Below are 27,972 nucleotides of genomic sequence, written 5' to 3' on the forward strand. Positions count from 1 at the left end.
GAGATCATTGTTTGAAATCTGTCACACTGGACATTTATGAAGTGGGTGCAAGTTGAATAAGAGCAAAAATATAGCAGAAATCCACGATGAAATCATTGTACTCCTATCATTGAGAGTCTTTACGCAACAAGAAGACAAAATATATATATGCATATATATATTAATAAGAGTTCAGTTTGGACAGTTTAGTTAGACTTGTAAGGCCAATGCAATCGCACTTTGATAATTTAATTTATTCATTTTATGAGTTTTTATATGTAAGTGGTTTATAAAAATTTAGATTAATATGATAATTATGCTTATATTATTTCGTCATTTTTTTTAAAAAAAAAGATAATAAATATGATTTTGAAAATAGTTTATCTATTTTTTTAAAACAAATATAATAATAAAATCATGTGATTATGATTAACAAATCAATCAAATTTTTTTAATGGATGATTTGTATGTAAAATCTATAAAATGAATGGTTCAAATCATCAAAGTAAAGCTCTTGATAGCTCCACAAGCGAACAATAGCAGATTGAAAAGAAGCCTTTTGTGTGTGTGTGTAACATTTTATGGCCAGTTCACTAATCAATTTTTGTATTTCTAGATATTTTCTTATGTAGCATTGTTATATGTAAATATTATGTATGTTTTATTTATTTATTATTTTTTTAGTTTGGCAAAAGGAAATTATATTGATGTAAAACAAAGGCATAAGATGCTAAGAGATTGAATGAATTTTATCTTCTTTTTTTTTTTTTTGGAGAACAAAACTTAGCCATTTATTTATAGGAAAAATGCTAAGATTTCAATGATGATGATAGTCCAGAAAACTATACATAACTGAACTCACTCAACAAAATCGAGAATATATATACAAACACCATTTCAACTCGCAGAATTCAAAGCAGTTATGTTATGAATCATGAAAAAAATACCATGAAGATGAATATGAAAGATTCTTTCCTTTTGAATTACATTTAGGATAAAATACCACACATTAATCAAAAATAAAAAATCTTCATAATATATTTCATAATATTTTTTTCATCATTCCTAATATTAATCCATCCAAAGACCTGATAAGAAATGAAGCCGGCGTCTTGACAATTCTGTTTTTAATGGGTCCACCAATATTTTATTAAAGACAAAATGCATAATATTGTAACCCATAAAACTATAACTGAATTCAACATATAAAATAATAATAAAAAAAGAACAACACTAAACTATACCCACCAATTCCGACTTGCAGAAACCATACTTATCAACCACCAAGAACTCAAAAGAAAATATGACCCACCACCACTATGGTAGTTATTTTGCACCATCATTCATAGTTGACCCACCACCACCTCCGGTAGCATTATGTGTTCAAAAAAAGAAAAAAAAAATTAAAAATTCAGAAATCGTTACACATAATCTTTTTACATAAGATGAGTTTTTGTATTTTTAATTTTTTATAGTCCCACACCCATGTAAGAATACTATACTTGATTCTATAATTGATTTCTGCATAAGTAAGAGAACAAATAAAATATATATATATATATATATATATAATACAAAACTCAATAAGTGCATTAAAAATTAGCATTCTGTGCATTTTTCTGTGCACGTAATTTTTTCTGCCACCTCCACCCTCCTTCATTCATGCCCATGCAAAGAGGCCATTGCCACCACTCCAAGCTTCTGAAGATTGAGCTTCACAACAGTGTCCACAAACATCTTAGTATCTTCACCAGTATTCCCTTCTGGTATGTCAACAACATAAGACTCCAAAACAATAGTATAAACCTTCCCATCCTTATTAAACTCATTCACAGAAGTAACTGATCTATAATTATTCAACCTATGCTCACCTCCAACAACCCTAAAGCTCAGAATATGCTTCTCATCATCCAAAATCTCCAATCTCTCGGTGCTTGTCGAAGCAGGGAGTCCCGAGACAACTGTGACTTCTCTTATGCTCCCAACACCTCCATCACCTGTCATGTTGCAGCTCTTGATGAAGTGTTTGTATTTTTGGGGACTGTCGAAACTTCGAACCAATGGCCACACGACATCTGATGGTGCGTCTATGTGTTGTGTTATGAGGGAAGTGCAGGTGTTTGGCTTCCGCATTGCCACACACACTTGCTTAGCTTCAACAAGGCTTCCGCATTGCCAGTGTGTGACACTTGGGAAGGTAGTTGGCTGCCAATTTTGGCGATTTTGATTGGGTTGGTGGGATCAATGTTAACTTCAACAAGTTCCTCTACGGGTTCACCTCTGACCAGCTCGTCCTCATCCCGGACGTCAAGCCCTTCGATGATCATGGCCTCTTTTAGCTTGACTTCTTTGAGTGAGGTGACATAACACTCCCTGGCCACGGTCTGTTCTCCTTTGACAGTTCCGACACCGAGATCGGTAAGAAATTTGATGGCAAGGTGATAGGTGGATGTGATGGCTTGAAAGGCATTTAGGGCTGTGCGGCCAAGGATGATGTTGTAAGCAGAGGGGCAGTCGACCACAAGGAAGGTGAGCAACTTAGTGGTCTGCCTCGGGTGTTCGCCAATGGTGATAGGTAGATCGATGGAGCCGATGGAGGTCACACGGTCGCCGGTGAAACCGACCAGAGGGGTTTGGAGAGGAGACAAGCTTTCTTCCCCAATCTTGAGCTGGCGGAAGCAATTGAGGAAGATGATATCTGAGGAGCTGCCGTTGTCTATGAGGACCCGTCTGACCTTGTAGTTGGAGAGGATGGCAGAAATGACAAGGGGGTCATCATGTGGGTAACGGACTCCTGCACAGTCGGTGTCTGTGAAGGTGATGGGTTCGATCAATTGTTTTAACTGTTTGGGAGGTCGATCCACCGTCGCCACTGCTTTGTCTGAGCCCTGCTTGATTTTTCTGAGCTCTGCCTTCTGAGCCGAGCGGGATGGTCCCCCGCAGGCAAGGCTGCCTGAAATGACTCTGATTTCTCCGACTGGTGGAGGGGGATTGCTTGGAGGCCGAGGCTGTGGTGGTGGGCGATCATGGCCTTGGGTGGGGCTTGATTGCGGGGTGGTATATGTCAGCGATTGTTCCTGGGAAGGTCGATTCTTTGCCTCTGTTGAGGGCGGGTATCTGTGAATCGGCTGAGGCGACCTTGACGTATGAAAGTCTCGATCTGATCTTTGAGGTTGATACACTCGTCGGTGGTATGACCATGGTCTTGGTGGAAACGGCGGTACTTGGACTGATCTTTGTGATTGGAAGGGTTTCGTGAAGGCAGGGGCCACTTGAGGGGGTAGTCCCGCTGGATCTGATTGAGGACATGCTCCATGGGGGAGTTGAGTGGTGTGTACCGCTCGAACCGACCGGGCTGTCGGGTCGGAACCGACAGGTCAGCTCGGAGGGGTCGGTCATTATAGTGGGGTGTTTGGCTATTATACTGGGCGGTCCTTGGTTCTGAGTCTTTCCGCTTGGCTCTGGGGGTTGGATTTTTAGGGGTCGACTCTTGCCGAGCGGCCAGGGAATCTTCAGCATTCATGTATTTCTGGGCTTTGGATAGTAGGGCTGCCATGGTGGTTGAAGGGTTTTTGGAGAGGGAGAAAAGAAAATCGGACGACCGCAGGCTGGCCATGAAAGCCGTGAGAATGACCTTGTTGTCATTCTCTGCTACTTGAAGGGCTTCGGTGTTGAAGCGGGTGACGAAGCTGCGGAGCGACTCCCCCTCAGTCTGACGAATGTTAAGGAGTTGGGTGGCTGGGCGTCTCTGAGTTTAGAGGGGAATGTAGTTGGAGCTGGAGCTTCATAGCTCGGAGTTCAGCGTCCCAGAGGGGAATGTTGTCGTCGTGGTCGGTCAATAGAGGTTGGACACTGCTGGCCTCCCCCTCAAGGGCTAGTGCCACGACTGACGGGCGTAGATGTGGAGGTGGTAGGCTCATATGTGGAGGAGGAGGGGGTTGTAAACCTTCTAGGTTGAGCAGAGGGGGTTGTGGAGCAGTGTGGCCCGGGGTTCTTTCTTGGTTGGGTGGAATGTCTGGAGGTGGGGCGGGCAGGTTTCTTTGGAGTAAGGCACTGATCAGGGCCTGGTTTTGCTCGGCATTGCCATGAAAATTTCTTCTTCTTTTTTTGTGTGTGTGTGTGTGTGTATTTGTGTGGGTTTTCTTAAAATTAAGGTTTTTAACTAAGATATTTATCAAAGATAATTATTATGTTGAATCCTTATTAAAACAATTTATAAACAACAAATATTGAACACTCACAAAATTATTATTATTATTATTATTATTATTATTATTAATTAAATGCGGGTTTTCACATGCGTTGACCCCTTCAACGTGATGGGGAAAACGAGATACATGATCTCGTCTGAAAAGGCATAAAGGATCATAAGTGTCCGATATGCTTCCATATGGTCGACCAGATTGGTGGTACCATCGAAGGTATCAATCGATGGCATTTTGAACTTAGGAGAAAGAGCTTTATCTCTGATGGAGGTGGTGAAAGGAGAGTTAACGGTGAAGAAAGGTTTATGCTGCATGTTCTGCATGACCCCTTGTCATTGAAGCTTCATGGCCTGTAATTCTTCATCCCAAATAGGGGTATTGTCCCCATAAACATGAATTGGGGGTTGAATGCTGCTAGCCTCACCTTCATGAGAGGCAGTGTGGTGTAGTGGATGGTAGTTATGAAAAATCGGTAGTCCCTCTTGGCAGGGTTGCGAGCCGAGAAGAGGGCCGTGTAAATCGTTGAGGTTTGATGGTTGAGGCTGTGGGACAAAGGGAGGGAATATTCCTTGGGACAGATGTGGCGGGAATTGGCGATGATTATGGGTTTGTTCCGGGTTAGAGAAGACTATTTGCGGTGGTGGAAAAGGGATATGTAAGTCACGCTGAGCAAAGCGTTGACCAGGGCTTGATTTTGTTCAGTCAACCGGTTGATGCTGTCGGTGAGTTTTATAAAATATGGAGGTGGGTTATTTGGGTTGGAGGACTTAGCTTCCAGGTTACCAGCATTGTGTTGTAAAGCCATGGACCTGGTTGTGACCATCCACTTTGACGTAGGAGATGGATGTTAACGGGGTTTCCTCCGTCGACAATGAACACAACTGTCGACCAGAGGAAAGTTCTTACAGACAGTGCCAACTGATAGAGCAATAACTTCAATGGAGGATAGGTCGAATTGATCCACGCTTCCAACGAGTCTGCTAGATTTGATGTCCTCAAAACGTGCCTGTAAAAAGGGTCCAAAGGGAGAGATAGACCCCCGACGGACACTCCAACAATCAAGTTAGGTTAGGGCAGAGTGATTTTATAGAGAGAGAGAGATAAGGATAAACAAGTGGGTGAAGACATAATGTCTAACGTATCTCGAAAGTTTCCTTATATCCTTTGCTCATTATTTCCTTATCCATTCTAAGCTGTCTTGTTGGCCGAAAATCTATGGCCTAGTTAACATTGCTCATGGTGATTTTGTATACTATAGTGTAAGGGGTCTTGCTACATTTAATACTACAGTGGCCTTATTAAATGGCTGATGTGTGGGTACAATAGTTTTGCAAGATCTTTGTCTGCTTACGTGGTTGATTTCCTATCCGACAAGTGTTTGAATGCTATTGGTCCTTGGCTAGCATTGGCTTCTCAAAGTTATTGGGCTGGCTGAGCTTTAACACCTGGGTTGTGAGCTGTGCCTTGAGCCGTGGACTGGGCCCCCTTGGGTGCTTTGGGCCTTGAGCCATGGGCTGGGCCCCCCTTGGGTGCTTTGGGCCTTGAGCCATGGGCTGGGCCCCCCTTGGGTGCTCATCAGTATCAATCTCAAACTTATTCCGCTGTCAAACTTTTATGATCAACTTCTATTTGGCAATACAGATTTTGTGTCTTGATATATACATAGCTTCTCCTTGGTCCTTCATTTGAGGATTTTTCCATATTTTGGTGCCAATCAAGTGTCGTTTACCTAATCTTATTACTTTGATAAAAAAAATAAAAAGAAAAATAAAAAATAAATAAAAAATTGATGACATGAGGGGTTAGGATAAGGTTTAGTTAACCCCTAAGCCATGTTTGTTTGGCAGGGTAAGATGCCAGATTAGATTAAGATAGCTGTGGGTCCACCCATAACTTGTTTGGTATTGATTTGGGAGGGGGGATTGCTAGTGCGGAGGGCTTAGTAATCTCCCTCCCTAAGGGGATTAACTTGGGTGAATTTTAGGTGGGATTAAGAAAATAGTGAGGGGATTGATTCTATTTTATATAAATATTTTACTTTTTTAATTATATTTTTTTTATCAAGTGTACCTATTTTTTTAATATTTATTTTAATTTTTTTAATATAGAAATAATTTATTTATTTATTTTATATAAAAATAATTCAACAATTTCATCACTAATTGTCTTTCACATTATCATTAAAACAAATATATTTTTACTTCTCCTCACTATTAATTTTTATATTAACAATCTCTTTACTACCAATCATTTTATTAACAATTCCATCAAATTTAATCCGCCAAACAAAAGTGAATTGTTCCAATTGAGCAAATGCCAGACATTAGGTGCTGGTGGCCGATCGGCGTCAGCATTCTGGGCTTGCTATTGACTTAGCTGGGCTAGTGTTAGGGGTTCCACTTTTCCCTATGTTTGGCTTGTAATGATGGATCAAAGGGTGAGGGCATTCTTAGGTATCACACACACGCACACCCCAAAAAAAAGAAAAAAGAAAAAAAAAAAGAAGTCCATTCTTATGCACTGGACCGTCTGGGTTCAATATTTGAACCAAGGTTCTTAAAAGCGTTTGAGGTCGCCGTAACGGTGGCGGTGGCGCGATTGCGGTTGCGAGGTGTAAAGGCCGTAGCGTAACGGTTGCGGTAACCGGAACCGTGAATTTTTTTATTTTTTGTACAATTTGAAAAAAACTTACTGATATGCATATTTTTTTTCCATGATTATATTTATTGGGTTAAAAATAAATATTGATCAATTTTTGTAAAATTTTAAGTATGATCCAATAGATTTCATATTTTTAAATCACTATAACTTGAGATCTTTACATTTTATTTTGATAATTAATGACTTTATATTATACAAAAAATCAATCACTAACTATTATATATAAGATAAATAATGACAAAAGTAACAGAATAAATAAGAGCCTAAATATATATATATATATATATATATATATACATATTTTAACCAATCCAAATAGATAATGACCACACTTATTATTATTATTTTCAAACAATATATATATAGACACACACAAACAAAATGGTTGAGTGATAGCAGCTGAATAGAATAGCATAGGTTTTACAGTTTCAACAAGTCAATAACATGTTCTTTATCTTCCCTCTTCTCTCTCTCTCTCTATCTCTTGCTCCTCCATTTTCTCTTTTCATCTTCCCTCTTCTCTCTATCCCTCTTCTCCTATTTTCAGTTTTTTTTTTTGTGTTTTTTCGAAAGAAACAATTTGGAACCGTTACGCAACGGTACGTAACAGGCCATTACGGCTGTTACGGCACCGTTACGACTGCTACGGTAGCCACTACGGCTGACACACCTGTAAATCTCAATCGCACTGCAAAAGCAGCCGTAACGGGTGGCGGTAACCGCCAAAACCGTTACGTAAAGGCGTTACGTAACGGTTGCAGCCGCTTTTTAAAATCTTGATTTGAACCATTTGATTGGTACCACGTAAAATTGAGAGCTACCGAAGCTTGGAGAAGCCGAATAGATGGTTCAGATCTTTTCAAGATCGGTCCAGTGAAGCGGTATTTAGGCGGAATTTCTATTATTTATTTTTTAATTTTATAAAATCATGTTAAATTATTTCTTATAATTTTTATTTATATTATTTAATTTATTTATATAATTTATTTTTAAAATTGATGCCCAAGGAAATTTTGAAATTTTCAAAATTTTTAAATCAAATACAAAAAAAAATTAGGTGTCAAAAGAGATTTGAGGGGTAAAGAGAGTTTCTTTGGGCATCTTTGATATAAATAAATTATTTAAATAAGTTTTAATATACAAGAAATTATATCAAAGATGTCCAAGGAAACTATCTTTACCTCCAAATCTCTTTTGACACCTAATTCTTTTTGTATTTGATTTAAAAATTTTAAAAATTTCAAATTTTCTTTCAACAAGCAATTATTGAGGTTCGTTTGGGAACAAGTTTTTTGACTTTTAAATTAAAATATCAACTCGCCAAATAGCCCTTAAATGTTTAAGTGACTTAACCATATACAAATCAATTTACACTATTCATTTATGTGGGTCAACATGGGATCCATGGAAATAGACAATCCAAATTTGTTTGCAATATTATCACATATGACATGAAATAATTTTTTTTCTTCATCCTTCCTGTTTTCTCTTTACACCAACACACCCTCTCTCCCACCATGCCTCCCGACCAAGGTTTTAAAAAGCGGCCGCAACCGTTACGTAACGCCTTTACGTAACGGTTTTGGCGGTTACCGCCACCCGTTACAGCCGCTTTTGCAGTGTGATTGAGATTTACAGGTGTGTCAGCCGTAGCGGCTACCGTAGCAGTCGTAACGGTGCCGTAACAGCCGTAATGGCCTGTTACGTACCGTTGCGTAACGGTTCCAAATTGTTTCTTTCGAAAAAACACACAAAAAAAAAACTGAAAATAGGAGAAGAGGGATAGAGAGAAGAGGAAAGATGAAGAGAGAAAATGGAGGAGCAAGAGATAGAGAGAGAGAGAGAGAAGAGGGAAGATAAAGAACATGTTATTGACTTGTTGAAACTGTAAAACCTATGCTATTCTATTCAGCTGTTATCACTCAACCATTTTGTTTGTGTGTGTCTATATATATATTGTTTGAAAATAATAATAATAAGTGTGGTCATTATCTATTTGGATTGGTAAAAATATGTATATATATATATATATATATATTTAGGCTCTTATTTATTCTCTTACTTTTGTCATTATTTATCTTATATATAATAGTTAGTGATTGATTTTTTGTATAATATAAAGTCATTAATTATCAAAATAAAATGTAAAGATCTCAAGTTATAGTGATTTAAAAATATGAAATCTATTGGATCATACTTAAAATTTTACAAAAATTGATCAATATTTATTTTTAACCCAATAAATATAATTATGGAAAAAAAATATGCATATCAGTAAGTTTTTTTCAAATTGTACAAAAAATAAAAAAATTCACGGTTCCGGTTACCGCAACCGTTACGCTACGGCCTTTACACCCCGCAACCGCAATCGCGCCACCGCCACCGTTACGACGACCGCAACCGCTTTTCAGAACCTTGCTCCCGACAATACTACTCCTCTTCTTTTCTTCCACCTCTATCTGCTAGTCCTTAGCCACCCTTCACTGTCATTGCCAACTTGCTTCCCTCTCTTCTTCGCCTTTGCAATCCTCTTCATTTCACTTTCATTTTATTTTGTTTATGATTTTTTTTTTGTTTTTTGCATATTTGTTATTAAAGAATAAAATTGTAATAACAATTCAATCTTGGTGAATATGGAAAAGAAATGATGTGTGTGTGTTCGGAAACAAATAATCGAATAAGTCACTTTTCCCCCACAACCTCCACTGAGACCATTGATGTATTTGAATTTTTTTTTTAATCTTTGACAGTGACGTGAATAGTCCAGATCATTTTGAAAGTTGTGAGAGTTGTGTTTTGTAAGAATCTCTATCATTAGTGTAGTTTTAGTACTATTAACACGTCATTCACTGCTATTTTGTTGGAATTGAATTGCCACATTTGAATTGATTTTAAAAAAATTGTTTTAAATTTTTTTTTTTCTAAAAAATTAAAAAGTAATTTGTTGAAAGAAATAAAAAAATAAAAAAATAACCATTTTTATATAATTTTATATTTTGAGAGGTCAGAAATAATTTTTACTTTTTTTAAAAAATTAATATTTATTTTTATCAAATTAGTTTTCATTTTTTCAAAAAAAATTCTGAAGTCTTTTTTCAAAAATACAAACCAAACATGGTAATTGTATTTTAAGCCCATCATGTCACTTTGAAGCATGACCTACAAGCCCAATATAGCATCAGATTCGAAGTCTGGGCCAGAGTTTTTAAGCCTCATATATATGAGGTCCACAATGGACAAGCGTGGGCTTTCATATCTCGGATGCTTCAAACCAGTTCAAGTCTTGAATTAGAGACCCATGTCTCAAAAATAAATAAATGTTTCCACCCCCAAAAAGGGGGCAATTACCGGTCAGTCCTATCGACCAGACTTGTTTACTCATAAACCCACAATGAAAAACTCATGGACGTATAAATTCTGTGAATAAGAAATTTATCAGTGTAACTCAATTACTTTTCCTTATTTATATGTGTAATTGTGAACTTTATTTGTTAGATTAATAAATTTATCAATGTAGCTAAGAAATTTATATCATTCTAATAGTTGTTAATGGATTAGCATGATTTATGGATAAATAAATCTGATGGATAGGACTGGCCTATAACTACTTCTATATTTGGAATACTAAGAAAGATGCTAGTCTTCCGTTCACTAATTGGATGTGTAGTTCATGGGTTATGTGCCCGGGCCTATTTATGTGATCAATATAGTTTGTCTTTTACTATCTACTAATTAGATTATTCGTGTAAAAATCAAGTTGATTGAATATCTTAATTGTTCATTTATTTTTAAAAACCAATATTTAATTAACTTAATTATTTACATGAATAATTTACTTAAAAAATATTAGAAGATGAACGATTAAGATCACTAAATTGAGCCCTAAATGGACCCACAACCCATGAAGTAGACCCTCTAGTCCAATTGGTGGATTGGAGGAAAGTTAACCCCTTGAAGTAATTTCAAGAGATTTTCATCATTAGCCTAAATATGACTCCGATAGTTAATTATTATTATTTTTAATGTAAATTGAAAATAAAATTGAGAGACCAACCATAACTTTATTTTGATCATGACTCCCAAATGAGGACGGAATTCACTATTCAATTCCTCCAATATCACATGATTATTTGAAATAGAGATGGGTTAAAACTATTTATTCTATCTCGTGACAAATATTAAGTTTTGGTTTTATTTGAAAAATAAAATATGTAAAGGAGATGAGTGGTTAGGAAAACCTAAAATTATTGATGCAGTAAAATGAGATTAGAAGCCTGAAATTGTGAATTTTATTTATTTATTTATTTTTTTTTTGGGGGGGGACCAAGTTGAAAAAACAGAAAAAAAAAAAAGAAAAGAAAAAGTACCAATTTGAAATTTGCTTTGGGGTCACATGTCCCCCAAGGTTGCTCACAAGTCCTCCATATCTTAATTTGCCCCAACACTTTGAATATGGGGTTGACATTGAAGCCACATGTAAAAAGGTGTTGCCCAAAATTTCTCAACAACTCTCTCTCTCTCTCTCTCTCTCTCTCTCTCTCTCTCTCTCTCTCTCAAGTTCAAAAGCCACATATTCTATCCTTCCAAACAAGTTAAAATGTGTGTTTTTATTGATAAGAAAAAGAAAAGAAAAGAAAAGAAAATTATTATATGTTTCTAGGCATTGCTCCAATGCCCTCATAAGTGAATTTTTTCCCCTTGTTACTATTGGCAATGCCAAAAATCAATCTTAATCCTTTTATTTGTGAAAGTCTCACGCCCACACAAATAAAAGATTGAGATTACTTTGTGATATTATTATATCAGTATCCTTTTACTCTTCATATAAATTAATATATGCATGGACTCCATATAAATGTGTGATTCTTGAAACTGTTGAAACTATTAGGACAATAACTTTAGGAAACAGAGATCATGGAATAAATTGATTTTTCTATAAAAATGTGTGATTCATGAAGTTATTGCGACAAGGTCTTAAAAGCACTGAATATTTTCTTTTTAAAATAAAAATAAAAATAAACAGTGTGTTTGATTTGAGTTTTTTAGATTAAGTTTTTTGAAAATTGACTTTTTTGATTTTCGTGTTTTTTTGTTTTTAGTGAATATTTTTTAAATTTTAAACATTTTTTTTTATTTTTTTAGATGCACATTACTTAGGTGTATCTAAAAAGTAAAAGAATTGTGAAAAAATATTTTAACAAATTAATAAATACATAAAAATACAAAATATGTACTGAATTCTTGTATTTTTTTTATATTTTTGGTATTTAGTGAATTTTTAAAAGATTTTTTTTATAATTTTTTTACTTTTTAAGCGTATTTATATTAGGTGTGTCTAAAAAATAAAAAAATTACTTAAAATATTAAAAAAATTCAATAAAACAAAAAAATATGAAAAATAAAAAAGTGAAATTTTTTGAAAAGTATTTTTTAAAAAGCGAAAACAAGTAAGGTGAAAAGTATCATAAGAGAGATCATTGTTTGAAATATGTCACACTGGACAGGATTTATGAAGTGGGTGCAAGTTGAATAAGAGCAAAAATATAGCAGAAATCCACGATGAAATCATTGTACTCCTATCATTGAGAGTCTTTACGCAACAAGAAGACAAAAAATATATATGTATATATATATATATTAATAAGAGTTCAGTTTGGACAGTTTAGTTAGACTTGTAAGGCCAATGCAATCGCACTTTGATAATTTAATTTATTCATTTTATGAGTTTTTATATGTAAGTGGTTTATAAAAATTTAGATTAATATGATAATTATGCTTATATTATTTCGTCATTTTTAAAAAAAAAAAAAGATAATAAATATGATTTTGAAAATAGTTTATCTATTTTTTTAAAACAAATATAATAATAAAATCATGCACTACAAGAATTAACACTTTTGGCAACAAAAAAATTGGTCGCTAAAAGTCTATTTTTGGTCGGCAAAAGTTATCCGCGACCAAATTTTTTGGTCGCTACTTTGGTCGCCAATTGAGGGTCGGCAAAAGTAATTCGCGACCAAAATTTTGGTTGGTCGGCAAAAGTCGGATTTGCCGACTAAATTTTTGGTCGCGAAATATATCATTACCGCGACTAATTCATTTAGTCGCTAAAACACTTTGGTCGCGAAAAGTGATATTTTCCCGACCAAAAAGTTTGGTCGCCAATTATCACATTCAACGACCAAAAAGTTTGGTCGCTAATTGTGACATTTCGCGACCAAAAATTTTGGTCGCCAATCGTGACATTCCGCGACCAAAAAGTTTGGTCGCCAATTGTGACATTCCACGACCAAAAAAGGTTTTGGTCACCATTTGTTACTTTTCGCGACCAAAACTTTTGGTCGGCAAAAGTGAGTTTCCACGACCAAGAGTTATTTTGGTCGGCAATAGATGTATTTTTTGCGACCAAAACTCTTGGTCGGCAATTATCATTTTTTGCAAAAAAAAAATTATCACATTTCTGTTCCAAAACCGTGATTTCGTGGTCAAGAGAAAAAACCGAATCATTATCACATTTCTTGTCAAGATAGAATCACAATTCCAACTATGATGGAACCACTCTAAAGGAACCAACCATCAAAACATGATTCTTTGGACAAAAGACACAGAAATCGAAAGAACAATTGGCCATGATGATCAAAAGCAACCTCATATGGGAATGAATGTTAAGAAACAACTTAATATATTCATTATGTTTCTTAAACCAATAAAGTCAAAATAGGCAACTATAGGAATGTGTGTGATCTCAGATAAAGAATGTCCGACGCAGCGTAGCCAACCGAAATTCAATAAATGGACTTAGTGGAGAGTTGTTACCTGGAAGGAAGGCAGCAACCTGACGCCGTTGTGCCCAAGAAAAGCTGCATAGATCATTGAGACTAAGTATATTCCAATCTAAAATAATAATTCCATACAAAAGTAGTAATCAAGCACCTTGTAATCTTTAAGAAAAATTTCTTTGGGCATGTCCATTTTGGATTCTTCAACTTGCTTTGGTAAGTGTTCTGTTGCAACTAAATAAATTAACCTCCTGCTGAATTGCTTGGCCTGCTAACATAATGAATAAAAGTGAGCATGAAAATTGACATAATGTGAATTTATGAGAGGAGTGATAAATTCAACAATAACAACTCACGGGTAATGAAGGACAAGGAAACCGATAATTTTTCCGATGTGCAACCTAACACATCTCCCCTACCATCCCAAAATCGGCCACCCATCACCACCACTCCTCATTCGCCACACCCACCACACTCTAAGGCCACCGCCCTTTAACATAAAATGCGTATTGGCTATACGTATTGGCTAAACGTATTGATTTGCATTTAAACATACTGAATCATTACATACGTATAATGAAGCGTACGATACTAAAATATTACATAACATAACAATAAACAATAAGATGGTAAACAAGAAAGGAGAAGCAAGTAACTACAATGCAGACCTTGATATTATAATCATCCCTTTCAGCCACCTGCTGCAACAAATGTTGGTTCTGTGTCTGCATATCTTCATATGCTTGACTAATAGTCTGCAAATAAAGAAAATGAGTGTAAGAAAGAAAAACAGAATGGCGAGAAGAAATAAAGGCAGGATCAAGGCACAAAAAACATCACCACAGTGAACAAGAAAAATTACATGGTTATCTGAGGACTTAAACATAATCATCAGACCTCAATTTCAGAAATATAAGCCTCCGATTCACCATCTTTAATTTTAACAGCCTCCTTCAGTTCTAAAACATCCCTGCAGATGAAGTGACAGCAAACACTGTCACAAACTTAATAGAAAATTTATCTAGTGAATTTCTATAGGAAAAAGGGAAAGGGATGGGAAAAAAAAAATTGATCCAGTGGTAAAAGGGGAGCATTTTTAATTCACCATGTTAACAATATGGTGGCATTTTTATCACTATATAAAGTTACTCTGTTATCACTATGATGCTACTGGACGTTACTATATTAATTACAAATTCTGAATACCATATGAAACATCTAGGGACTGGAAGGCAAAGCTGGTTATAAGCAATTACTTCTCTTTTTCAGAGTAGAATTCTAATTTCTAACAATTAAAATAAGAATATCGAAGTTATTGTTTACATGAAACTACTTCCAGGAGAATTTGAAAATTAATGTAGTAACATCCAGTAGCATCATAAAGATTATTAAAAAAGAAAAAGAAAACGATGAGCATTAATATGATACCACCAGAAAAATGGTCAACCCACTGCATGAACTCCTACTATAGCAGGGCCTGGGAAGGTCAGATGTACCCAGCTTTACCACCACGTATGGATAGGTAATTTTCGTGTTTTGAACCTGGGACACCCAGGTCACAACAGAGCAGCCTTACCATTGTGCTAAGGCCAAAATTAGCATGCTATATTTGCCTACCACATGTTTGAATAAATTCTCATGAAGGTGATGCAACATCAAGATGTCATGAGAGTGAGGGAAGTACCAATGTTTACGTTGATAATTACTGGCTTGCTCGTGGCAAAGGAGTTTAGTTTTGAAATCCTTGCAATCAATTTCACCTGAGACCAAAGTCTCGACCTTTTCACATTCCATCCTGTACATTCGTGCAGGTTTGAAAACAGAATAATGTGATTCACGTGAGCCATACAGAATGCCATCTGGAAACACTTCCCTCCTGCAGAATCAGTACAATCTTCTTAAACTTTGACAAGATACACGATAGGTCAAAACATCATAAAAATAAAAGGTCACAAAAATGAAGCATGTTGATACTAACCCAACTAATATACCATGAAGCTTGCCTTATGTTCCACAATTTGTAATGTAACCCCAATATTTGTTCTTCTCAAGTTCCCATAGGCGGGTAAACCAATCCAATACACCCACTTCAAACTGCCCGGAATGGACTATATAGTTGCTCTCTATAAATGGATCACCAAGATTGTTAATAGAGAAATGTTATAACTATCCCAGAGCACCACAATCGAAATCAAGATTGTAGGGGTACCCTGTTGCAAAACATAGATCTCTATATGAGATACAACAATGCAGTAAATTTTAATGATGCAAAATAAAAAAAATTAAAGCTTCAATTGATATAAAAACCTGAATACAACTTTAAAAACAATTAAGCATGAATTTTATCAAAAACTAATTTAATAATAAAATTATATCACAATTGTGTTTGTGAGAGAGAGAGAGTTTCATCAATTTTTCAAATTCTCTCCCCAACCTCCCAAATGCTTGTATCCCACTGTATTTCCACATTTGAGAGACTGAGATGGCCCACATTCACATAGTGGAAGAAACACATCAGAACTGAAATCTCATAGTACTTTTTCTTCTAAGACTAAGAGAAATAACAAGTACCAAGTAACATGATCAAAAAAAGTCTGTTCAAAGAGTTAACAACAGCCAATTCAAAAATAGATGAAAAGAAATAACCTCTGAGAATAACACAAATAGAACACACGAGCAACACCATGTTCACCTATTTCACAAAGTTGGTGACACTACAATGTATGCCAGATTGTTTAGATTTAGGCAAAAACCATATCAATGCATCCTCTTTTGCTTTTTAACCATGATGCTAGGTCGACAAGATCCCTATTCTTGTTTGATGAACATTTGTGTTACTTTTCATGAAATAATGCTATGGCTTATACTCTCAATGAGAGCAGATAAAATATTATTGAAAGTTTGCACACTAACTATCTTATATTATAGAGACAACACTAAACATTTTTCATTTATATGGGCAAAAAATCAGTGTAACATGTTTAAAAAATTCAGGGTACTAGAAATGAAAATGTTGAGATGATGAGTGGCATGCAAATATGAAACAAATGCATGAAGTTAGAAGTGGCACCAATTGAAGATAAAATGAGGGAAAATATCAGATGCAACATAAAACAAATAATGCACTTGTAAGGAGTGATTTGATTCATATTAAGGGTCGTAAAAAAAAATCTGAAGAACGTTGAGCAGAAAATGAGTTGAGACAAAAGAAATGTCTGAGACATACATATATATATATATATATATATAGAGAGAGAGAGAGAGAGAGAGAGAGGATAGACCGTCGACGCAGACAACATCGAAGGGTTGAACACGGTGGTAATCGAAAAGAGGTTCGATTTGTTCTTCCGTTGATTTGGCCTATAAAACAGAGAAATCGAAAATCAAGTTCAAAAACCCTATAAAACAAAAACAATGCTTGGAAGATTAGGGGGCTAGAACTTGAAGTTTCGCACCATTAGGGTAGAAGAAATTGGGGCCAAAGTCACAGTAATCGTCGAGGGAGAAGTAAAGGTCGGAGTTGGGATCGTGTAGGGTTTGAAGGAAACGGTTCTCATTGAAGAGTTGTTGGGAGGGTTTAAGAGTGTTGGGGTAGCGCAGTGATTGGAGTAGGAGGCGGTCGAAGTTAAGAATGGGAGAAGGAGAAGAAGGGCATTGGAGGGAGTGGCGGAAGAGGGATTTCGGCGGAAGACGGTAGTGGAAATTGAAAGGGCAGGGGCAGAGGGCGGTGGCGGTGGCGGTGGCGGTGGTGGGGAGGAGAGTGGAGATGGAGTGGAGGGTGGTTTCAGAGAGGTGGATGAGGTGTTTTGAGTGTTGAGAGAACGGTTGGGAGATCGGGAGGCTGTGGCAGAGACGGAGGTGGCAGTGGTAAAGTGATTGAGTTGGTGGTGGTGGTGGAAGAGGGATGGTGGTGGAGATGAGAATATAAGAAGTTAGGGTTAGGGTTAGGGTTAGGGTTAGGAAGTGAAGGAAGAAAGGTGAGGTATGGTAATGGAGATGGAGGATTCATCATCTCTTCTTTTCTTCGTCGCCCTCCTCACTGCCCAGAAAATGCTTTGAGTTTTTGTTTATTTACTTTATTTTTAAGATTGATGTTGAGGTTGAAAAGTAGAGACTTTTGATTTATTTATTTTTTTTAATTTTTTAGGTATAGTTGGATAACATTACGTTATAGCTTATATTTATAAAAATTTTAAAAACTCAAATAAAAATTTATTTGGTAAATTTTTTATTTATAAATCAGTTGTCTCAGTTTAAAAATTTGGCCAAAAAATATAAACTCAAAAAATGTGTTTCCGTTTTGAATTTTTAGGCTTTTTTTTACTATCCAACACTAGCCACCACCCGCCACCATTTTCCACTACCGTCTTCCGCCACCACCACCCACCCCCCGCCGCCGCCACCACCACCACCCGACACCCAGGAAGAAGGGTTCATCGCGATAATATCACTCGTCAACCCTTCCATAGATTCCACAAAGGAAGAAGGGTTCAAATCGGCCTCACATACACAAAGGCTACTCACTGGATTTGCCTTTATTTTTTTTTTATTTTTTTTTTGTTTTGCATGTACAAAACGACGTCGTTTTTTGATTGGCGACCAAATTTTTTTGGTCGCAAAAAAATTTCATTTCGCCCCTCCTGGTTGTTCAAATTTCCCTCCCAAATTTTTGGCGACCAAAAGACCAAATTAGTCGCAGAAAAAGTACCTTCGCCGACAAACTTTTTTAGTCGCCAAATCTCAATCAACGGCGACTAAAATATTGGTCGCTAAAAATACAAATTTGGCGACTAATTTTTTTTGGTTGCTGAAAATAAATTTTTGGCGACCAAAAATTTGGTCGCCAAAAAATATGTGACCTTCCGCGACCAAATTTGTAGTTAGTCGGGAAAAGTATACCACTTTCTGCGACCAACTCATTTTTTGGTCGACAAAATATAACCTTCTGCGACCAATAATATTTGGTTGCCAAAAACAATGATCATTCGCGACTAGTTAATATTTGGTCGCCAAATGTCATTTTTTTGCGACTAAAATTTTTTTGGTCGGCAAAAGTGGTCGCCAAATGTGTAAATTCTTGTAGTGATGTGATTATGATTAACAAATCAATCAATTTTTTTTAATGGATGATTTGTATGTAAAATCTATAAAATGAATGGTTCAAATCATCAAAGTAAAGCTCTTGATAGCTCCACAAGCGAACAATAGCAGATTGAAAAGAAGCATTTTGTGTGTGTGTGTGTAACATTTTATGGCCAGTTCAGTAATCAATTTTTGAATTTCTAGATATTTTCTTATGTAGCATTGTTAAATGTAAATATTATGTATGTTTTATTTATTTATTATTTTTTTAGTTTTGCAAAAGGAAATTATATTGATGTAAAACAAAGGCATAAGATGCTAAGAGATTGAATGAATTTTATCTTTTTTTTTTTTTTTTTTTTTTTTTTTTTTTGGAGAGCAAAACTTAGCCATTTATTTATAGGAAAAATGCTAAGATTTCAATGATGATGATAGTCCAGAAAACTATACATAACTGAACCCACTCAACAAAATCGGGAATATATATACAAACACCATTCCAACTTGCAAAATCCAAAGCAGTTATGCTATGAATCATGAAAAAAATATTATGAAGATGATCATGAAAGATTTTTTATCTTTAGATTACACTTAAAATAAAATAACACACACTAATCAAAAGATGAAAAATCTCCATAATATATTTCATGATATTTTTTTCATAACTCTTAATATTATGCAACCCACAGACATGATAAGAAATGAAGCCGTCGTCTTGACAATTCTGTTTTTAATGGGTCCACCAATATTTTATTAAAGACAAAATGCATAATATTGATGGTAACCCATAAAACTATAACTGAATTCAACATATAAAATAATAATAAAAAAAGAACAACACTAAACTATACCCACCAATTCCGACTTGCAGAAACCATACTTATCAACCACCAAGAACTCAAAAGAAAATATGACCCACCACCACTATGGTAGTTATTTTGCACCATCATTCATAGTTGACCCACCACCACCTCCGGTAGCATTATGTGTTCAAAAAAAGAAAAAAAAAATTAAAAATTCAGAAATCGTTACACATAATCTTTTTACATAAGATGAGTTTTTGTATTTTTAATTTTTTATAGTCCCACACCCATGTAAGAATACTATACTTGATTCTATAATTGATTTCTGCATAAGTAAGAGAACAAATAAAATATATATATATATATATATATATATAATACAAAACTCAATAAGTGCATTAAAAATTAGCATTCTGTGCATTTTTCTGTGCACGTAATTTTTTCTGCCACCTCCACCCTCCTTCATTCATGCCCATGCAAAGAGGCCATTGCCACCACTCCAAGCTTCTGAAGATTGAGCTTCACAACAGTGTCCACAAACATCTTAGTATCTTCACCAGTATTCCCTTCTGGTATGTCAACAACATAAGACTCCAAAACAATAGTATAAACCTTCCCATCCTTATTAAACTCATTCACAGAAGTAACTGATCTATAATTATTCAACCTATGCTCACCTCCAACAACCCTAAAGCTCAGAATATGCTTCTCATCATCCAAAATCTCCAATCTCTCGGTGCTCGTCGAAGCGGGGAGTCCCGAGACAACTGTGACTTCTCTTATGCTCCCAACACCTCCATCACCTGTCATGTTGCAGCTCTTGATGAAGTGTTTGTATTTTTGGGGACTGTCGAAACTTCGAACCAATGGCCACACGACATCTGATGGTGCGTCTATGTGTTGTGTTATGAGGGAAGTGCAGGTGTTTGGTTTGGGCTGGAAGGTGTGGTAGGTTCGAATGAGGGAGTCAAGCTCGGAAAATTCTTCTGGGGTTAGGCCTTGAGGGACTTGGTTTCGGTCCATGGCAATAACACTAGGAAGTGTTTAGCCTGAGAAAGGGTTTTAGAGTTGTGAAAGGTATGGCTGAAGCATGAAGAAGAAGAGGAGGAGCTATGGAGTGTTGAGTTGGGTTTGTTTTAGTGTTGAAGAGATGGTGGACAATCAATCTCATATGAACACTTGGGGAGGGGGGGGTATTTTATCAATGAAGTGTTGTCTTTCTTTTTGACAGATATGCCCTTGGCTTTCTAGTTTTTGGCCAACTTGTTTGTGGTTTGTTTGTTTTTTCTTTTTGTTTATAGCAAATTATACCATGGTGTGACTGGTTAATAAAATATTATACAGGAAAGTGCTGCATGTCACTTATTTTTTTCAACATTTTATATCACTAGAGTACTTGCTAAGATATTAACCAAAATAATTTGATTATAATTTAACATATAAAATTTCGCATAGGTTGGTATCCAAATATAAGTGGTACTCAAACATGATCACCGCAAAATTGAACTTATTTTAAAACACAATTATTTTGGTAAAATTTATAAGTGGCTAGTCATACACCAAAACTATGAGTATGAGATGTTGCTTTAATGAAGGTAAGAGGGGTTTAAGTGTGATTTATAATAGAAAGGGGATGTATTAGTAAATAGAAGGAAAGACAAGGACAGAGAGGGTTAAAAAAAGAAAGGAAAGACAAGGACAAGTGGGCTAAAAACGAAGGGGGTATTCGTGGATCATGTGAGAAGTCTAACAAACTCACCGCGTGAAGGTCTTCAGAAAACTCTACTTTTGCAACTATGGATGATTCCCCACCACATACATGGCCCCACCATCCTTAACTGCTCACATCCACAAATATATATATACAATATATACATATATAACGGTGGATAAGTATCACTCGATCCGTTAAAATTGAATGATCTAAATTAATTCGTCACAAAATAAACAGTTTTAATAGATTGAGTAGGCAAATGTGAATGTATTTTTTTTAATCCGTCTAAGTTCGGATAGATAGCGGATGGAAGGTCACTTGACCCAACCCGATCCACCAACACTTCTAAAAAAATGAAGTTTTGCTTTTATACTTTGTTTGTTATATTTGTCCACCAACACTTCTAAAAAAAAATGAAGTTTTGCTTTTATACTTTGTTTGTTATATTTGTTATTTGTGAAATATGAAAGTTGGATATTTTTGGACATAAACTAGTAAAGAATTATTGAAAAATAATTCCAAAAAAAAAAAAAAAAAACTCAAATAGTAAAACTCAACTACCAAATCAATCTGTATTCATCCGTCAATCAGCACAGTTTAGGCTGTGTAAAATACCGCTCAATTCTTTAAAACCATCCAAATCCACACCAATGCATCCGCTAACTGTAGGTTAAACTTTGAAATTCATAATCCGCCTTCGAAACCGTTTCGCTCTACTATAATTAATACATATATTTTTTTAACTTCTAATGAAATATCAAAATAAAAACGAATGTGAGAGAGATTTAAGATGTAAAATTTGTTACCTATCAGTAGTTATATATATGAAAATTATTATGTAAAATTAGTTTGTGTTATACATATGAAAAATATTATGTAAAATTAGTATTATATATATTATGCAAATGTTTGATAATTGTTTAAGAATATTTTTCAATCAATTAGCAAATTGAAACCGCTCTAAAACACATTTTAGTTATTTGCCAATCCGCCATTTATGATTTGGTTTATAATTTTATTTCTAAATCGTTTGAATCGCATTGCGCACACTCCTACGCGTGGCTCGCTCAATCTGCATTTGCTAATTAAGTGGACGGATGTGAATTGATTTTTTTCAATCTACTTTAATTTGAACGAATTGCGAATGAGAGACCATCCAATCCAATCCAATCCAATCCAATCAATGAGCACACCTAATATATAAGCCTTCATATATAGTACAATATTTGTTGTACAAAATAGAGGCGAGCAGCGGATATACCGACTTGTCCAAACCGACCGAACCGATCCGATCCGATCCGCCGCATTTTGGACGGATGCGTGATGACGAGCAGACAGTTGCGGATTGAATTTTTCCAATCCACTTAGTTTTGGACGGATGGCGGATTTGAGGTTCATTTGGCTGCAACCGAACCGTCAAACCGCGAACACCCATAAGGATTTGTAAGACTTTGTGTTTTCAATTTGTTTAGATATTCTGTTTGTGTTTTTAATTGAAAAAGAGTTTAAATATTTTGTTGAATATATTATGTTGAAAAAGAGTTTTCAACTTGAATATATTTTTTGAATTGAAAAAAATAAATGTATTATTTATTTATATTTTTTAGTTTTTAAATCTAACTCTAAAAATAATAAATAAAAAAGTTTATATATGCTGGTTGGTTTTTGTTTTAAAAAACAGATATAGATGCATACAATCTCTACTATTGCTCTATTCATAGTTTTGGTGATTTGATTTTTTTTTTATACTTTAAGAATCACATATTGTAATACTTTATGTAATATTTTATGTGGATGATACATGCTGTAATTGTAATATGTGGATGAGGCATACAGTGATTGTAATATTCTAATGTTTTAAATTTTTTTCTTTGGATGAGACATACAGTGATTATGATACTTTTTTAAGTCATTAATTGTAATATATATATATATATATATATTTTTGAAAAAGTGCACAAGTTAAATTTTATTGAAAATTTATAAAATTTTAAATCGTCAAATCGATCTGCAATCATCCATCAATCTGTTAATCCGCTCGATCCACATTCGCCGGATTGACGGATAGATGCGAATTAATTTTCTCCAATCCACTAATTTGATAAACGGATGGTGAATCAAAGATTTCGTGGCTACAATTGACCCGAATTAATTTTCTCCAATCCACTAATTTAATAAACGGATGGTGAATCAAAGATTTCGTGGCTACAATTGACCCGCCCCACCCCCAGTGCAAAATAACTTCTCTAGTTCGGTTCATTGTGCACCTATCATGATGATTGAAACAGCTCATTCGGCTTGAACAGATTGCTTATGTCAAAACTTATGTTGAGCGGATTAAGAGGTTAATATCCAACCTATTTTATTTTTGCCAATCTTAAAAAAAAACTTATTTTATTTTTGGTGTAAATAATTTTATATAATTTTTGTAAGTTACATTTTTTCCTAAACCAATTAAAAGATTTTTTAAAATACTTTTAATTTGTGAATTTTAAAAAAAATATAAACTAAAAAATACATTATTTTTAATTTTTTAATTTTGCTTTTTAAAGAAACAATTCGAGACAGAGGTCGTCGAGATGATGCTAAGGGGATTTTCCCTCTAAAAAATGTTTACTTCTTTTTCTCAAAACCTACCAATGAAAAATTATTTGATAGTCTCAAGACATCATGTGATAATGTTTCTTATTGAACACCAAACACTATGTTTCATCTCTCATGACTGACTTGTTTTGAGAACATGATTAAAATAGGCTTTTTTTAATTTTTTTTACATCACATCTTCTCTTTATTTTTTATATTTTTTAAAAAAAGTAAAAAAAAAAAAGTTTAACCTACTTTATAAAACAAGCCAAAATTAGATGTGAAATATTTAACTGAGTCATTAAATTATATTTTTATATCTTAAATTTTTTTAGAGAATTATCACATCAGTGTAATTTTGTAAAATTATTTAGAAATCAGTGAAATTTTTTATACATATTAATAATTAGGATAAACTACTAATAGTCCATAATATTTAGATTTAATTCTCATCAAGTCTTATTAAAAATAAGTCCTAATAAAATCGTAATTAAAAATAATTTTTTATATATGTCGCTAAAAATTGATAATTAGTGACTTTCTTTGTCACAATTTTTATAAATTGTAGCTAAAACTTATAATTAGTGACTTTTTCTGTGACAATTTTTTCAAACTGTCGCTGAAAATTGAAAATTAGTGACGTTTTTTAATGATGATTTTTTAAACTGTTGTTACAATTTATAATTAGTAACATTTTTTGTAATAATTTTCAAATCGTAACTAAAAATTAATAATTAATGACGTTTTTTAATAATATTTGATAAAAAAAGTCATTAATTATTACAAGATTTAAGATAATAAATTCACTATTAAAACATCCACGTAAGTCTTTGATAATTAAAATTGTAAATTTTTTTATAATTGTATGTTGTTTTACTGGTGTGCTTATCCCAATTTTTTATATGATCCAATGATCAAAACTGTCTAAAGATGACCCATGTAAAAATAATTTGAAAGTTATCCGCATATAATAAATTGAAAAAACAACACAACTTTGGAAATAGCCACTGACACAAATATTTTGTCCGTTGAACTCTGGTAGGTTTCTTACAAACTGTGCCAATTATAACACTTAAAAAATCCTCTCACATAAATTGTTAAAGAGATCTAACGAAAAGATGAGTTTGACTCCAGTAAATTTGTAAGAATAAACATAATCAACGCCACCCAACTGAGATTGCCGGCCGAAGACACTCCAATGATAAAAATTAGTCACTGGAATCAAAGAAGGAAGATGAAGAAAATTAAGTATGTTTGTGTGCCGTGTGGCAAAGAAATGAGGCATACCTATATTCATGGGGTGCCCTCATTTTATAGATGAGGGTGTGATATTTGTCCCATGGCTTCCTTATTTGGGTTGGGTCCATTGTCAAGCCTTGTTTGGATTAACCCAATACGCTGATATGTATTTTTTTCTAGCTCCCACAATATTTATGCCCGATTGTGGAGTAAGATGGCCTGTAATCTACTGACTGCCACAGAAATAGCCAAGAAGATACAACTTTGTTACATGCACGGAAAGAATCAAATACACAATAAACAAATTTGAGATAAAAGATATTCATATTTATAATTATAAATATATTCACGTTTATAATTATAAATATTTTGTTGGAGCAATCTTCTGTGTAAATAAAATAAATTAAAAACAAAGTCAAACAAATAAATAAATAATGTACCGAATTTATTTATTGAACCGAATTAAAAATAAAAGACCAAGTCGAGTGTGTGACACTCTGTCCTTAAGACAGATTCGCCCCACTACGGTGCTTACGGATGAGTGGCGTCTATCTCCCAGGATACAATGATCTTCACAAATTGTAGTAGCACTTCAAACAATTTGTTCGGCGAACCAAACCTATGTTCTAATACTCTCTTTATTTTATTCTAAAACTAAAATGAAGAATAATGCACCAAAAATCAAAGTTCGGACAGTGTAACAAGCCCGCGGGGGACCTCGCTACAGCTCGGACTCGACTTTCGTTAGTCACGGTTCTAAGTCTGAACCAAAGAGTCCAAATCCGGCAAATCGTTTTAAGAAAAACAGATTTTTGAAAGAAGTACCAAACATGGACTGCTTTGCCAGATACAGAGTCGCCACCTAAATATTTTATTTTGGGAAATTTAGGAAACCCTGACTCGGTGCCAAAAGGCCACGTGTCCGTCATCACCAAAGTTGCCTCGGCTCGGAAACTTGGGTACGATTGGGGAAGGTCACTTCGTGAGCACCCCCGCTCGCCCGGTCATAGACCGGCCTCTACTAACCATGATATCAATTTTTGAAAACATTGTGAGTTCTTATTCCGGTTATTAGCCTAGGTTACTATGTGATGCGCACAACATACAAATATAGACCGGGTCGCCTGAATTGGAACGAAACATTTCATGCTTGTTTTTTAAAATGGTTTGCTACCCGCAGGTAGGCTTTAAAACATTTGATGATTTATTCCAATTTAAGTAACCCAACATTCACCCACAGGCATTTAGGCAGTTATATCACCTAAGCAAATAGCCTCATGGTAAGCATGCTATTCATGGCAGTCACTCACACGCATGCAAGGATGCTAAAGCATAAAGCTTACCGAGTACTCCAAGCCAAAATAGGAATTCATTAGAAATCATGCATGATCCTAACTATATAGAAATGCCTAATGCAACACATGCAAAATGCAATTATAGCAGGCTCGGCTATTCTAAGATGGCGTATGAAATGTTACAACTATCATGTATTCAACTTTGAAATTGAAAGTACAATGCAATTAGTATGATGCGCCGAGCCCGGTGCATGCAATACAGATGAATGAATGCAAACATGCTGTCATACTGTATGCTAATTTAAATATGCCCTAATCTAACCATCATAAGCGGATAAATAAAAGGGAGAAAGACGTGGGGTTGGAAGACATACATCACACTCACGCACACTTATTACAGTTGTGCCCTCGCGCAGAGGGTCCGAATAAATATACAGTCCCGAATAAAAGAATATTACAGTCCGAATATTACAGTCCGAATATTACAAAATCCTAATTAATTAACAAATTAACTAAGAAAATAAATAAAACTGGCATGCAAGCCAGGGACTGCCTTGCTTCTGATGGATGATGCATGTCCGGGTTGTCTTGCGCGAAAATCCACCGGAATGCCCCAATTAGCCTCTGTTTAGCAGTTAACCTTGGAAAGCGTGCCAAGTCCCTAAAAGTTGCTGATTCTTGATTTTGCTGCAACAGAGAGCAGGAAAGGGGCATAGCAATGTATTTTCACAAATATATGCATGCCTCGATCCTCGTGTCACCAATCACGCATACCGAGGCATGATGGCCGAGGAGTCGAAATGCACAACTCAATATAGGATGAATGCACATGAAACTACAGCTAAAACCTAACTCCATCATGGATAATCCGGAGTGTCGGTGACTGGGGAATTGAGACACATTCCGTCACTCGGAGTACGAAATGCACCTCGTTTCCCGTGCCCGGGCTAACTCCTATTCCGGACACGATGCAATATGCATGATATGCATGAAATGCGACTAAGATACAATCTTAACATACACAATGCTATGAAAATGAGATGCCTCGAAATGCGTGCGCACGGGCACGCAAACCGAGAAAATGACATACGCAATGCAAATGACATGGAAATATGATATGGGCTTACACTAACATGAGAGAGCCTCAGCCACACTCACACAAGAGGCCGATAGATGAAAATGAAGTGCCTCGAAATGCGTGCACACGGGCACGCAAACCGAGGCAGTGACGGAATGTGATGTAATGACATGAAAATGTGATATGGGCTTATATCAACGTGAGTGAGCCTCAGCCACACTCGCATAGGATGCCGGCGAATGAAAATGAAGTGCCTCGAAATGCGTGCACACGGACACACAAACCGAGGCAATGGCAGAATGCGATGTAATGGCATGAAAACATGATATGGGCTTATACCAACATGAGTGAGCCTCAGCCACACTCACATAGGATGCCGACAAATGAAAATGAAGTGCCTCGAAATGCGTGCACACGGGCACGCAAACCGAGGCAATGGCAGAATGCGATGTAATGGCATGAAAACATGATATGGGCTTATACCAACATGAGTGAGCCTCAGCCACACTCACATAGGATGCCGACGGATGAAAATGAAGTGCCTCGAAATGCGT

The 27,972-nt window shown here is 35.3% G+C and overlaps 3 protein-coding genes across 6 annotated transcripts; all 3 read right to left on the minus strand.

Moving 5' to 3' along the window:
• Positions 1–995: 995 nt before the first annotated feature.
• LOC114322625 (abscisic acid receptor PYL2) lies at positions 996–2,112 on the minus strand. The gene has a single exon (XM_028269978.2). It carries the CDS (start codon positions 2,110–2,112, stop codon positions 1,636–1,638), a length of 477 nt encoding a protein of 158 aa, XP_028125779.2. The 3' UTR covers positions 996–1,635.
• An 11,404-nt stretch (positions 2,113–13,516) lies between these two features.
• Positions 13,517–17,671, minus strand: LOC145802524 (E3 ubiquitin-protein ligase BRE1-like 2). Of its 4 annotated transcripts, XM_082895247.1 has the most exons (8): positions 17,080–17,662; positions 16,906–16,984; positions 15,603–15,834; positions 15,309–15,500; positions 14,522–14,594; positions 14,293–14,379; positions 13,779–13,895; positions 13,517–13,705 (listed from the first exon to the last, which is right to left on the minus strand). In XM_082895247.1, exons 4-8 carry the CDS (start codon positions 15,425–15,427, stop codon positions 13,658–13,660), a joined length of 444 nt encoding a protein of 147 aa, XP_082751373.1. In that variant the 5' UTR covers positions 15,428–15,500; positions 15,603–15,834; positions 16,906–16,984; positions 17,080–17,662; the 3' UTR covers positions 13,517–13,657. The 4 variants fall into 4 exon arrangements, with proteins under 4 accessions (XP_082751373.1, XP_082751375.1, XP_082751372.1 ...); XM_082895249.1 differs by having other exon boundaries at positions 13,779–13,892; positions 16,906–17,671; XM_082895246.1 differs by having other exon boundaries at positions 16,906–17,671.
• Positions 17,672–19,265: 1,594 nt separating this feature from the next.
• On the minus strand, positions 19,266–20,690 carry LOC114274099 (abscisic acid receptor PYL2). Its single transcript, XM_028215964.2, has one exon. The coding sequence runs from the start codon at positions 20,530–20,532 to the stop codon at positions 19,972–19,974; it is 561 nt and encodes a 186-aa protein (XP_028071765.2). The 5' UTR covers positions 20,533–20,690; the 3' UTR covers positions 19,266–19,971.
• Between the last annotated feature and the right edge of the window lie 7,282 nt (positions 20,691–27,972).

Source organism: Camellia sinensis, chromosome 11 (assembly GCF_055761805.1).
Source record: "Camellia sinensis isolate YWXY chromosome 11, ASM5576180v1, whole genome shotgun sequence".
Classification (NCBI taxonomy): Eukaryota; Viridiplantae; Streptophyta; class Magnoliopsida; order Ericales; family Theaceae; genus Camellia; species Camellia sinensis.

Bases quoted from the DNA above. Each gene is read 5' to 3' on its own strand.
- LOC145802524 (XM_082895246.1), bottom strand. From the start codon at position 15,427: ATGTACAGGATGGAATGTGAAAAGGTCGAGACTTTGGTCTCAGGTGAA. The intron at 14,380-14,521 runs GTCTGATGATTA...CTTTATTTGCAG, and splicing joins CTTATATTTCTGAAATTGAG to ACTATTAGTCAAGCATATGA. The intron at 13,706-13,778 runs GTGCTTGATTAC...TGATCTATGCAG, and splicing joins TTTTTCTTAAAGATTACAAG to CTTTTCTTGGGCACAACGGC.
- LOC114322625 (XM_028269978.2), bottom strand. From the start codon at position 2,112: ATGCGGAAGCCAAACACCTGCACTTCCCTCATAACACAACACATAGAC.
- LOC114274099 (XM_028215964.2), bottom strand. From the start codon at position 20,532: ATGGACCGAAACCAAGTCCCTCAAGGCCTAACCCCAGAAGAATTTTCC.